At 35.6% G+C, this 14,376-nt stretch overlaps 3 protein-coding genes across 3 annotated transcripts; 1 reads left to right on the top strand and 2 right to left on the bottom strand.

Moving 5' to 3' along the window:
- On the bottom strand, nt 1–2,508 carry LOC116287712 (DNA polymerase kappa-like). Its single transcript, XM_031694394.2, has one exon. It carries the CDS (start codon nt 2,370–2,372, stop codon nt 147–149), a length of 2,226 nt encoding a protein of 741 aa, XP_031550254.1. The 5' UTR covers nt 2,373–2,508; the 3' UTR covers nt 1–146.
- A 1,523-nt stretch (nt 2,509–4,031) lies between these two features.
- On the bottom strand, nt 4,032–12,915 carry LOC116287717 (rRNA-processing protein FCF1 homolog). Its single transcript, XM_031694405.1, has 9 exons — nt 12,877–12,915; nt 12,721–12,788; nt 12,578–12,637; nt 11,796–11,944; nt 10,055–10,127; nt 9,242–9,329; nt 5,985–6,079; nt 4,669–4,703; nt 4,032–4,283 (listed from the first exon to the last, which is right to left on the bottom strand). The coding sequence occupies exons 1-9, from the start codon at nt 12,877–12,879 to the stop codon at nt 4,273–4,275; spliced, it is 582 nt and encodes a 193-aa protein (XP_031550265.1). The 5' UTR covers nt 12,880–12,915; the 3' UTR covers nt 4,032–4,272.
- A 96-nt stretch (nt 12,916–13,011) lies between these two features.
- On the top strand, nt 13,012–14,362 carry LOC116287715 (uncharacterized). Its single transcript, XM_031694403.1, has 2 exons — nt 13,012–13,507; nt 13,784–14,362. Exons 1-2 carry the CDS (start codon nt 13,138–13,140, stop codon nt 14,344–14,346), a joined length of 933 nt encoding a protein of 310 aa, XP_031550263.1. The 5' UTR covers nt 13,012–13,137; the 3' UTR covers nt 14,347–14,362.
- The last annotated feature ends 14 nt before the right edge of the window (nt 14,363–14,376 follow it).

The following is a 14,376-nucleotide window of genomic DNA, read 5'->3' as shown; positions in this document are numbered from 1 at the left end:
TTTTTGCTATTATATTGTATCTATGTATCTATTTGATATTATATGATTTCTATTTATAATAGATATTACCTTATATCTATTTATAATATCTATTAGCGAGTAAGCAAATTTATTTTATAATACAATTATTTCAATATCTGCAAGTTTCACTTTGACCAAAATCTCTCTAAAGTAACTCTTTTAGGTGTAGAAGCATCTTTGGTATTCTGCTGCTTCCTCTTGCCTCCTTTCATGCTCTTACCCCCTGTTGATCCAGTCTCACCTCCATCTTTCTTGAGAGGAGTCCCGGGTGACGTATTGGCTGTGTGGTCTAAGGACAACACCTTTTTTATAGTGCCCGAATTGAGACACAAATCCACATGTTTGTTAAACACTGTTAAGTAATCAGGATTTTTGATAACCTGTAAAGTATTACAAACTGGGCAAACAGCCTCAAAACATGACTTCTCAACTTCACTTTGATTTTTGAGGCACAAATCTACATGCTTGTTGAAAACTTCTAAATGATCAGAACCTTCAATGGTTTGTAAATTGTTGCAAACAGGGCAAACTGCTTGGAAAGAAGAAGTAGCAGAAGTACTCTGAACTATACCAGATGTACTAGCACTACCAAGGTCTGTGGTACTCATTTCGTCTTTATTTCCACACTCTAAGACAGTCCCATCATGTCCATCACTCTCTTGTTTACATTTGCCCATTTGGAGAAAACTAGTTATTGTGTCCTGTTTTGTGTCCTTCTTCTCAAAACTTTCAAAATTGGACAGTCGCACACCCATTAGCCTCAGGCGCAATAACTTTGGCTCACAACTTTTAATTTCTTTGCTGAGCAAATCTCTTGCAGCATCCCAAATTTCTTTTTCTGAAGAAATTGGATTTGGATAAGAGAATGACCTAGTCTTAAGATCAAATTTGACAGTCTTGAGTTTCAAGGTAACTGTTCTTGGCCTAAGTCCCTCATCCTTGCAATCATTAGCCACAGTCTTGCACAGATTCTGACATTCAAGGAAGAGTTCCTTGGGATTACTGATTTCAGTAAATGTTCTTTCTGTTCCAAGACTTTTTCTCTCTCTGGTACACTCTAATCTTGTTTCACCCAGCCCAAGAGAGACTGCGATTAGAAATCTTGAGGAAATATTTGAATGAAGAAGAACAATTAAACCTCTTCTGTCATACAGATCACTACAAGTAGTTATTCCTAGAGCTTTCAGCATTTGTTCACTCACTCTACCAATTCCACTTATCTTTCGAATAGGCAAGTCTCTGACAAACTGCAGAACAAAATCCCGATCAGAAGACAATATGAATTGACCATTAGGCTTGTTGCGATCAGTGCATACCTTCGCAAGCATTCTGTTGCAGGCAATACCAGCACTGGCAGTCAGCTGTGTTTCTAACTCAATCCGAAAGCGAATTTCCTTGACAATATCATCAACAGTATGACCAAACTCGTAAGGCTGGATGTCAGAATCTTGGTTTGTTGTTTCTTGGCTTCCTGTTGGCTTATAAAACACTCTTTTTTCAGTATGTTTTTGTCTTTCTTTAATATAATCAGTAAGGTCCAAGTAAGCTTCATCTAAACTCATTGGTAAAAAGTCAGGGTCATAATCCTTTAGGATATTTCGAACAATACTACTTGCTTCGCGGTATTTATCAAAATGTCCTGGAACAATAGTAAGATCAGGACAAAGCTTTTTGCCAATAAACCCTGGCATTGCAGCTCGAACTCCAAATCGCCTAGCGAGATAGTTAGAGGTTGATAGCATTCCCATTGACCCAACAGCCATGGGTTTGTCTCGTAAGCTTGGATCATCCCGCATCTCAACCGCAGCATAAAACGCATCCATGTCAATATGGACTATCGTTCGACTCAAGTCACGAGTTTCTTCAAGTTCTTTGACCAATCTATCAGCTTGTACCAATGCTTCTGATTTTTCTTTATCTGTGGACGACTCTAACTGTTCGGTTTGACGATGGATCCTTTCTTTCACTTGTTGCTCTTTCAAAAGTTCATTTTCGTAGAATTTCGATCCTTTGCTTGCCTCAAATATTATCTTATTTATCTTTTCTTTATCTAGTCCTTCCATTCCAGCTTTGTGGTCATTCAGAGACATTCTAGAGGGTCCACCAGTTGAGTTTTCATTAGATAGACTTGACGTTTCCGGCTTCTCAACTTCGAAAGTTTCGGTCGACTCTGCATTTTCTTTCGGTTTTTGAAGAACTGCACCCTCGAAATTTTCATAGTTACTTATCCCATCTGTTTGTGTCTTCATGCTAGTAAATGTGATAGTCTGATCTTGATACGTTTGTCTTTCGTTCCACTCAAATTCATCTTCTTCTTCGAACTCTTCTTCAAAGTCTACCTCGCCCGCCATTTTGAAATGTGACACAGGCAACCCATAAATTGGATAGCCTCGTTTGCACGTTTACAAAATTACCGTGTAGGGTACTCGTAAGTAACTCTTGCTAATTATATCGAGCCGCGAAGTTCTAAATATTTCGGATCATTTTTCTTTGTTTCGATAAAAAAAAAAAGTACCCGGAAAGGAAACAATGACTATTATTGTAATAAGTGTTCTGAAATATCAGTAAAAAATGCGGCTTTTCATAGGTCATTTTTTCTTCATACTTTATGATTTTTTCATTTTTTTCAATATGCTATACGCTTGCCAATGAGAAAAAAAAAGAAGTTTCTACTCTTGAAACTGAAGGAAGAACTTCCTCAAGGTACTTAAACAGCAATCTCAAGACTCATAATCCATTTGTTATTGAACGTTGTTCAAGCGGTCGACAAGCGAAAACGTTTTGCTCATTTTCAAAGCCAAGTAGCCTTTTCAGTACTTTCCCATACAATCAAGTCTTCCATTCAAAGTGGCGCACGTACAAGTTAATCGATTTCTGAGCTCAATAGCTTCAGCGCGGCTCAAAGACCGACAATAATTCTCCCTATGGCATAATGACGTCATGGTATCCTGTCGGATTTGGCGCGTAAAAGGTCGCTGGAAGCAAAAAAGACCTTTTGGAGCTCCGCTCGGTATTCGCGTATTCGTACAGTAATTTGGTTTGGCTATTTTTAGGCACGATTCAGAGATACTAAAGATAGACCAGCAGATAGTTATGTTTATAAATAAAAAGGGCGAAAATAATATTTTTCGAAAATATCACGTTTTTTGCGGATAATTTCTCTTCTTAAATGATTATTGTGAGAAAAAAAAAACCATCTTATCCTCGAAAACGGGCTATAAGTAGATAAGCATCTTGCTTTGGGCAATTTGTACAATTGTTTCTAAAAGAAATCTTTTGCTTCGATGTCACGAAACAAAGGCTCAAGATTTAGTGGGAAAATTAATATGACATATTGTAGGTCCCAGATGTTATAAAAACCCAATGCATTTTAATTGTAGTATATTTATGAAGTGTTAAATTATACTAAGATATTTGAAGCAATTCTTAACTCCATTTGAAGCAAAGAGCGAAAAAAAGACGGGTTGCAAAATCATGTGTTTTTTCCCTTCCATTTTGAACAAAAAAGAGAAATCAATGCTATGAACGGAAATGGTTATACATTGTTCTATTGTTAGGATATATTGAAGTTGAATTCTACATCCTGGAACGTAGATGTCTTGAAAAGTTAATATAGGATATCAAAAAAAAAAAAAAAAAAGAGAGAGAAGAAAAGAAAGAAAGGAAAAATGAAATGAGAAAAGAAATACGATTTAAGTTCGAAGAGTATATGTTTCATTGTTATATCTCAGTTATGCTATATTGAAGTTGAATTCGCCATCCCTAATAATAGATGTTTAAAAAGTATTTTAAAAAGAAAAAAATAGAAAAAGAAAAAAAAAGGAAAGGGAAGAAATTGAATTAACATAATATCCCAATTATCTTTTTTTCCCAGTAATTCCCATTTTGTAACGAGGTAAATTGTCTTACGGCGCAAGTAGATAATCCACACGCAGACAGGCACGAAAACCATGTAACGTGATGTACTGAAGATTCATACTAACACTTTTCACACATAAAAAGGCGCCACATAATCCATTAATCATTATTATTATCATTAGTGTAATAAGGTGAACCATACATTTTGTGATAGCGAGCTCTGCTTTAGTCATCCACGCATGTGCAATGGATCGCTAACTGAACAGACCAACCTGCTTTCAAATACAGGAAAGTTTGTCTTGAACCAGAGATATGTGAAGTGATCAGTGTTATTATCCATGTATCGGCCATCTGTTATAGTCATGAACACTATTCCCACTTGACAAAAACTGATCATCTTGGAGCTTAAAAAAATAAGTCGCTGTATTAGTACAATACCATGAGAAGAAATGCGAAAACACCACAATACATCGGGAACATCAAACAAAATAATCTCTTAAATACCCCTTCCTCAAAAAGAAATCACGGTTTTGGTGGAGTTATGCAATACAAATCTTTGGCTTTCATAATCCTCATTGCTTAATATAGCGCTGCAAACGCGTGCACTAAAAGGTCAGAAAGAAAACCAACACGTGAATTGCAATATCAATCTAGTTACATTTGACGCGAGTTTTGGTCATTAAGCGTCGTTAACTTCATTGCGCGTTCAGCGACAATGCAATAAGAACTTGCTGATACTGTTAAGGGAGTCATATTAAGATGGTGTTTTAGAATACCAGACATATTTACCTCCATAAGCATCGGGCATTCGTTCAATAGTATATCTACAAACAATATCAAAAGATCAAGTCAATATTCAAAATCCGCAACACTTAGAACAAGTATGAGGCTTAAAAAAATTTCCCTATCTTCCAAACGATTCCGTTCTTATGATTTAAAGTGTTTAATACTCCATCAATACTTTTGAGTCGGTCCTTAAATTTAAGGGAGGATAGTGGAGCATCATAAAAAATGGCAGGGCAAAAGCAAGAGATTAAGTCACTTTTCTTAAGGTTAAAGTCGACTTTGAAATCATCCAAGTTCAATATTGTACCATGGAAGATGAAAATGTGCTGCGCATTGTTAAGACAGCGTGAAATTTTCCCTACCTTCCAAACGATTTCGTTCTTATGATTTAAAGTGATTAATACTCGACCAATACTTTTGATTCGGTCCTTAAATTTAAGGGAGGATAGTGGAGCATCATAAAAAATGGCAGGGCAAAAGCAAGAGATTAAGTCACTTTTCTTAAGGTTAAAGTCGACTTTGAAATCATCCAAGTTCAATATTGTACCATGGAAGACCAAAATGTGCTGCGCATTGTTAAGACAGCGTGAAATTTTCCCTATCTTCCAAACGATTTCGTTCTTATGATTAAAGTGATTAATACTCAACCAATACTTTTGAGTCGGTCCTTAAATTCAAGGGAGGATCGTGGAGCGTCATAAAAAATGGCAGGGCAAAAGCAAGAGATTAAGTCACTTCTCTTAAGCTTAAAGCCGACTTTGAAATCATCCAAGTTCAATATTGTACCATGGAAGACGAAAATGTGCTGCGCATTGTTAAAAAAGCGTGAATGCACAGGTATATGGTGATTTACCGCCGTTTGCATTACTACGCGGCCACCCCAGACACAAATCGAGTCGTGTAGTTTGCAATAGACTGCCGTCAATCATTCATGTTGACGCCATTTATACACGTTTGGATCAGTGAGTTGGCTTTTCTATCAAACTTTCTCAGTCAGATATCACGAAGGAAAGTTCCGAAAGCGATTGCAAAGAGTATGAGTACATCCAAGCAGAATGAGGTGTCTGGGGTGGCCGCGTCTAATGCAAACGACGGTAAATGCGTACTTCAACAGTTTTAACAGCAAATCTTTCTCAGGGGATCTGGAAAAAGTAGTAAATCTAAAATTACGTGAATGCTAAACTCCCCGTCCTGTTTCAAGGATGAGTGGATGGTTAGCACATTAGGAATCGTGAAAATATTAGAGTAACGAAGGACGCTACGGGTAAAAGATTTTTCAAGAAGGGTTTATATTAATCGTACATGGAAGAATCCATTACCTGTGTTGAGATATGTACATGATAGGTACCCCAGGTACTTTTCGTATTCTTCTTTTTAGGTCTCTATCACACGTTGCCACAATATAACACTTATTCTGTAGACATCAAGTCATTAAAAATGATTATTATACATTATTATCACTATCTGGCTTCTGATTGGCCCAGAGCCTTATTCTGTTGACATCAAGTCATGATGATGATCATCATACATCATTATCACTATCTGGCTTCTGTTTGTCCCAGAGCCTTATTCTGCAGACCATTATTATACATTTTTATTACTATCTGGCTTCTGTTTGGCCCAGAGCCTTATTCTGCAGACCACTATTATACATTTTTATTACTATCTGGCTTCTGTTTGGCCCAGAGCCTTATTCTGCAGACCATTATTATACATTTTTATTACTATCTGGCTTCTGTTTGTCCCAGAGCCTTATTCTGTAGACCATTATTATTCATTTTTATTACTATCTCATTTCTGTTTGTCCCAGAGCCTTATTCTGCAGACCATTATTATTCATTTTTATTACTATCTGGCTTCTGTTTGTCCCAGAGCCTTATTCTGTAGACCATTATTATTCATTTTTATTACTATCTGGCTTCTGTTTGGTCCAGAGCCTTATTCTGCAGACCATTATTATTCATTTTTATTACTATCTCATTTCTGTTTGTCCCAGAGCCTTATTCTGCAGACCATTATTATTCATTTTTATTACTATCTGGCTTCTGTTTGTCCCAGAGCCTTATTCTGTAGACCATTATTATTCATTTTTATTACTATCTCATTTCTGTTTGTCCCAGAGCCTTATTCTGTAGACCATTATTATACATTTTTATTACTATCTGGCTTCTGTTTGTCCCAGAGCCTTATTCTGTAGACCATTATTATTCATTTTTATTACTATCTCATTTCTGTTTGTCCCAGAGCCTTATTCTGCAGACCATTATTATACATTTTTATTACTATCTGGCTTCTGTTTGTCCCAGAGCCTTATTCTGCAGACCATTATTATTCATTTTTATTACTATCTGGCTTCTGTTTCTCCCAGAGCCTTATTCTGCAGACCATTATTATACATTTTTATTACTATCTGGCTTCTGTTTGTCCCAGAGCCTTATTCTGCAGACCATTATTATTCATTTTTATTACTATCTGGCTTCTGTTTGTCCCAGAGCCTTATTCTGCAGACCATTATTATTCATTTTTATTACTATCTCATTTCTGTTTGTCCCAGAGCCTTATTCTGTAGACCATTATTATACATTTTTATTACTATCTGGCTTCTGTTTGTCCCAGAGCCTTATTCTGTAGACCATTATTATTCATTTTTATTACTATCTCATTTCTGTTTGTCCCAGAGCCTTATTCTGTAGACCATTATTATACATTTTTATTACTATCTGGCTTCTGTTTGTCCCAGAGCCTTATTCTGCAGACCATTATTATTCATTTTTATTACTATCTGGCTTCTGTTTCTCCCAGAGCCTTATTCTGCAGACCATTATTATACATTTTTATTACTATCTGCCTTCTGTTTGTCCCAGAGCCTTATTCTGCAGACCATTATTATTCATTTTTATTACTATCTGGCTTCTGTTTCTCCCAGAGCCTTATTCTGCAGACCATTATTATTCATTTTTATTACTATCTCATTTCTGTTTGTCCCAGAGCCTTATTCTGCAGACCATTATTATTCATTTTTATTACTATCTGGCTTCTGTTTCTCCCAGAGCCTTATTCTGTAGACCATTATTATTCATTTTTATTACTATCTCATTTCTGTTTGTCCCAGAGCCTTATTCTGTAGACCATTATTATTCATTTTTATTACTATCTGGCTTCTGTTTGTCCCAGAGCCTTATTCTGTAGACCATTATTATTCATTTTTATTACTATCTCATTTCTGTTTGTCCCAGAGCCTTATTCTGCAGACCATTATTATACATTTTTATTACTATCTGGCTTCTGTTTGTCCCAGAGCCTTATTCTGCAGACCATTATTATTCATTTTTATTACTATCTGGCTTCTGTTTCTCCCAGAGCCTTATTCTGTAGACCATTATTATACATTTTTATTACTATCTGGCTTCTGTTTGTCCCAGAGCCTTATTCTGCAGACCATTATTATTCATTTTTATTACTATCTGGCTTCTGTTTGTCCCAGAGCCTTATTCTGCAGACCATTATTATTCATTTTTATTACTATCTCATTTCTGTTTGTCCCAGAGCCTTATTCTGTAGACCATTATTATACATTTTTATTACTATCTGGCTTCTGTTTGTCCCAGAGCCTTATTCTGTAGACCATTATTATTCATTTTTATTACTATCTCATTTCTGTTTGTCCCAGAGCCTTATTCTGCAGACCATTATTATACATTTTTATTACTATCTGGCTTCTGTTTGTCCCAGAGCCTTATTCTGCAGACCATTATTATACATTTTTATTACTATCTGGCTTCTGTTTGTCCCAGAGCCTTATTCTGCAGACCATTATTATACATTTTTATTACTATCTGGCTTCTGTTTGGCCCAGAGCCTTATTCTGTGGACATCTAGCCAATGATTATAATTATACATTTTTATCACTACAGTATCTCGCATCTGTTTAGCCCTGAGCCTTTATTCAGCCAATCCCTGCTATTGTATCAACTTGACATGATAAATGAACTATATGTAGGTTTTTCTATCATATGCCATAGGTCGCAATAGAGACTGAAATACATAATGTTTGCTTTTTTTTCTTCAGAAAGTGTATTCTTAGTTTACGAAATGTATAATAACAGAATTATTGAATTTGGTTTTCAAATGATATTGTAAATTATCAAGACCTTGGCGGTACATCCGCCTCTGCCTCAGATAATTTAGGACATCAAGTTTAACATACCCAATAATTATCATTTAATTACCTTTCAGCATCATCATTACCATCAACAATATCATTATCATCATCACCTACTGTACACCACATATAGCTGTAATCATATCATCAGCAGAATCACTGTCAATACCATCTCCATCATCATTATCACCATCATCATCATCACCATAATCATTACCATAATCATTATCATAGGCTGAATCATCATCAATACCATCATCATCATCATCACCACCATCATCACAGCCACACTACCATGCTCATGGTAATCAGGACCATCATCAGCAGCATCATCACACCACCACGTCAATCACCTACCCCACTAACATCATCATCAGCATAATATTTGGAATTATTGAAATAATATCCAAGTACCTGACTAATTCTGTTAACCAAACAGTCATCTGCATAAGTTCCTTGATGCATGCAAGGTAATCTTTCAAATCGAGGGTCTTTGGCAATCCTGAATATGAAAATACATGATTTTATGTGTTATTAGGTACCGTGACAATAACATTAAACAGCTAGTGTAGTACTCGCATGTTGTATTGTACATTGAATGCTAATTGCCTGCATGTCTATCAGCATCAGCATCAGCATCATCACCTACACTACTATAATCATTATCATCAGCAGAATCATCACTATCAACATCATCATCATAAGAACCAATACATAAAAAACTCTACTTGATTAGGGACAGGATGCCATGCCATGGTCATCTGTGGTCTAAATATTTTCAGATTTTATTACAAAGGCAGCACCTTCTCTTTAGCTTTTTAGTTATTTTAATACCCTGATTGCTGGTCTGGCCAGGACTTAAACAACAAACTCCCTCACAACAGACCCAGCTGAGCGGTAAATTTTGTTCCATCCAATCACAGCTCATTAAGCTATTTTGCCGCTGGCCCTCATTCCCAGGTTACTGTACAGTAACCCATTTTTTGTGTATTTTTCTGGGTTTTTTTGTTGTTTTTTTTAAAGCAAAAATATTGAAAGAGAGAATAAAAACAATTTCACTTAACTGTCATGTTTGCTTCATTTTTTTAAGCTCCAAAAATGCTAAGGGCCAGTAATTTTGTCCACTCATGCTTTGCACGCTGCATTCACCGCTCAGTTGGACTGATGCTCTAATGAACTGAGCTAACCGGAGGGTGATTCAAATAATGATGTTTGTTGAATACCTACCTTAATGCAACCCTATATTGTGATCCTAGTTTCTCTAATTCAGCCATCACACAATCAGTGATGCATGGAATACCTAAAAAACAAAGTTGGTAATAAAATCAAATAGTTCCTTGTTGGTTGTTGTTACATTTATAAAAGTTCGTTTTATCAACCATAAATTTAATAAATAATAAATCCGAGCTTTCAGCATACTCTGCCATCCTCAGGGAAATGAAAAACGTTACGATTGACAAAGAAAAACGCGATCAAGCCATGGCATATGTGCGCACGTATTAAATTAAACAAATTCACGTGCGCTTAGGAAAAATTAAATTAAAAAAATAAATTAATTAAAAATAAATAAATAAATAATAAATAAATAAATGAATAATAAATAAATAAATAAATGAATAATAAATAAATAAATAAATAATAATAAAAATAATAAAATAAGATAAAATGAAAATGAAAATAAAACAAGTGAACAAACAAGCAAACAAACAAATGAACAAACAAACGAACAAACGAAAAAACAAAGCTGGTAATAAGCAATTTTAGAGCTTCTATTTTTCAAAGACTATGATCTGACATTGAAATCACAGTGATAACTGACTGAAAAAATTTCATCTAATGTTGTGAAGCCTCACTACCAAATAAAATGTGTTTAAAAATGTTGGTGGCTAGGCAATCAGTAAACAATTATTGGACGAGAGGGATCTCATAAATTATCAAAATCAAGGCTGAGTCATGTGTTCACTGTTATCAGTAGCGGTTCGTGAAACTAATAACCCCAAACTATCATTTTATTTCAAACTTTGTTTTCACTGTAAAATTATCTTACTTTATTCGATTTATTTATCCTTGTGATTTGAACAAAAGGCACTAAGTAATGAGGAAATCAGCTGCATGTCATTTGTTACGCATAGTATTGTGTACTCAATGTACTTGTGGGCACTACATGTGTAGGAGTGTACTACACTAAGTGTGCTACATGTGGTTTGTGCGTGTGAAATGTTAACATTCCCGTGAGCTGTACTGTATAGGCTGATAATCTTTGGTATCATGCAAAAACCATATTGTTTTATAAATTTTGTTAAGTGAGAATAAAGGTTTAATTCTGCTTTCAAAACAAAAGCAAACATTTAATTTTTGTTATGACCTTGAATGAACTTAACAGGATAAAATGATCAAACGTCTTATCTACAGATTGAATAAACCTACAGATAATGCATTTATCAAGTTCACACACTATCAGAAATTCATGGCTGGAAGTTCTGAGAGGCAAGATAAAATGAGTAGCTAGTAGAGGAGTTATCATCAACCCATGAAACAAAGTATACTAATTTGAGTGTAATAGTCAGATAAACACAATAGAAAACAAAAGAATATTAGAGTGAAGTATAGCTAAATATGCTAAGGTGTATTTCATGGGTTTATGAAAACCACTCTAACCCATTAGACAGAGTAAAAAAGTCTTATCATTTCTAGTAAGGCCAAACAAAAAAATAAGTGTGTTTCCTGTTGCGCGACTGACCCTAATTTTCTTGCCAATTTTTGCCGACCCTAATATTTTTTTCATTCCCAATTGCACCACAGGGTTCCCAGTAAGCTAATTTCCATTGTTGTATCAATAAAAAAAACATGACCTACCAACCCCAAATTATTTTTCTCATGCAACAGGAAACAAACTTATTTTTTTGTTTGGCCTAAACACTTACTGTATATTTGATATTGAAAGATTATCAATTCCTATAACACTTACATTTAGCATATAGACAGTCCATCATGGACTTCATAATATCTAACTTGTTCTTGATGGAAAAATTGATAAAGTTGGTATCGACAAGTATGTAATATGGAGGACCAAGCTGTGTATTGTACTGGAAAAACATGGACGATGATACTTGTTCTCTGAAGGAAACATTAAAAATTATAACATTAAATAATATACTGTGCCTAATGAGTAATAGGCTGTTTACATGATATCAGAATGAGCCTTCATTTCAGTACAAGTTCATCCCGGTTGCCATATATTAATTTGTATTTGTTTACATCATACCAGAGCAAATTTTCATTCAGGAAGGAGTCATTCCAGAATGAGTTAATCCTGGTTTTCATTCTGGAAGGAAACGCTCGTTCAGGTATATATTGCATACCAGTACAATATGAGGTGGTACAAGCTCTCATTCTGGAATGAGTCCATTGATACAGATCGTGCAGTGACTGCATGTTATTACTGCTAGGCTGGTAATGAGATTTGTCCGGCTGACTGATACCAAGCAACAGAGAATGAATTTATTCCGAAATTGCAATTTAAAGAGAATGAACCATCTTCATGTAAATCAATGACTACATAACAGCCTAGAAGCTCAACCATTGTAACAATGTCTACATTATGAAAGTTATAAAACACAGACACATCTACAATGATACAGTTATATACTGTAACTTGACCACGATAAACAGCTGGCTTGTGTGGCTGATGACCAAACTATGCTTCCAAATACATAGTTAGTCCATTTTTGTAATATATATAGAACTTACACATGTTTTACTTTATCTTCCTCTTCTTGCTTTTTCTTTGTAGTATCTTCTTTCTTTTTGCTAATAGGAAATAGGAATTGGTAGGCAATAAGTTTAGCGCAACAGTCGAGAGGTAAATCCAACTTATTTTCAATGTGACTTACATTCGAGGGTCTTTTGGTGAGATTAGACGCTTTACAGCCGCAAATTTCCGCGTTTTTTTAGCTTTTCCCTAGCAGGAAGAATAAATAAACCTTTCAATAAAATCAAATGTCTCTAAATTAGTGCGTAAACCTTGAAAAATAATCATTTTTACTTACCATTTTAAAAAAACGTGTGAAATAAGTTGGTTTACAAAAAATCACATGCGAGGACCTGGGACTAATGGTATTGACCGCTGATTGAGATAATAGAGGCTCAAGTGTCTTGGAACGCCTGTCACTTATCTGTAATTATTGCACCACCATATGCATGTAGTAGTTGCACCACCATGTGTCAGTACTTGCCACTTTACAGTATTTCTAGTGAATTGGATAATTTTGAGATCACTTCAGTCGTGAGTAACATTGATCAACGCTATTATGGCATCAAAAAGTGACGATAAAGACGAAGTTTTTGATCCAGAAGTTTGGCTAGAAAATTTCAATAAACGAGGACAGCATCGGCCTCAACGAGTGAAAATCATTGAGGGAACTCTTAGGGCATGTGAGAATTTTAGATACAAACTGCGAGATGGAAAAGAAGTTGTTTTTGGGGACTTCGAAAGTGTGTCTCGTGAAGCTAGAAAAACTCGTTTGTACAACGATGAAGAGCCACCGACATCAAGTAGTGCTGATTCATTTAAAACTAAAATTAAAGTTGTGAACAGCGATTCCCTTGAAGAAGCAATTAGACTTAAGAATAAAGGCTTGAATCCAGCAGTGCTAAATATGGCTTCTCCAAAACGACCAGGTATTATTCACTAACATTTGCATTGTATTTTATCTAACTTACCTTCGGACGGACAGACAAACAGACATACAGATAACCTGCTTGTATTCCAAAAACTCTAGCTATAGAATACTGTAATAAAGTCCAGGCCCCTTCTCCTGTCTTGATGCATACCCTCTTAGTTAAACAAGTAGAAAAAAGACGCGGTTTCCAAACTATTGGCAAACGTATCGCGCTGAGTATTGTATAGCAACCTTAAGCTTTTAATATTTAAGTTTTTCTTTCTAATTTTTTCAGGTGGCGGATACCTGACTGGTGCTGGTGCCCAAGAAGAGAATCTCTTTCGAAGAACAAACTACGTCCAACACTTAGCTGACCCAGAGAAGGAGTTTGATCCTAAACGAAAATGGACGTACAGACTCCCAGAGTTCTGCTGTGTTTATTCGACGAATGTCCAGATATTTCGCGCTTCCGAAACTCAAGGATATGCATTCCTTCCATCTCCAATTCCCATGTCATTCATAGCTATCCCTGCATACCCAAACCCCCCTTGTACAGGCTCCAAGGACGAGAAGCAGTTAACACCTAACATGGTTGAAAAAGTTAAACGAAAAATGAGAATCATGCTTTCAACTGCTCTTTATCAAGGACATGATAGCCTCGTGTTGTCTGCTTGGGGGTGTGGTGCGTTCAGAAATCCACCAAGGCACATAGCAAAGTTATTCCAAGCAGTACTTTCAGAACCTGTATTTAAAAACCGATATCGACATATTTCTTTTGCGATCTTAGATGACCATAACTCCAAGGGCGAAGAAAACTTTAAAGCTTTTTTTGATACATTTAATGCTGTCGAAAAATAAAATAAAAACACCTCCATTTCTGTATTTTCT

Source organism: Actinia tenebrosa, unplaced genomic scaffold (assembly GCF_029948245.1).
Source record: "Actinia tenebrosa isolate PJP-AT-01 unplaced genomic scaffold, QUT_ActTen_1.0 PGA_scaffold8__29_contigs__length_14323225, whole genome shotgun sequence".
In the NCBI taxonomy this organism is placed as follows: Eukaryota; Metazoa; Cnidaria; class Anthozoa; order Actiniaria; family Actiniidae; genus Actinia; species Actinia tenebrosa.
This window is presented reverse-complemented; position numbering and strand designations above follow the sequence as displayed.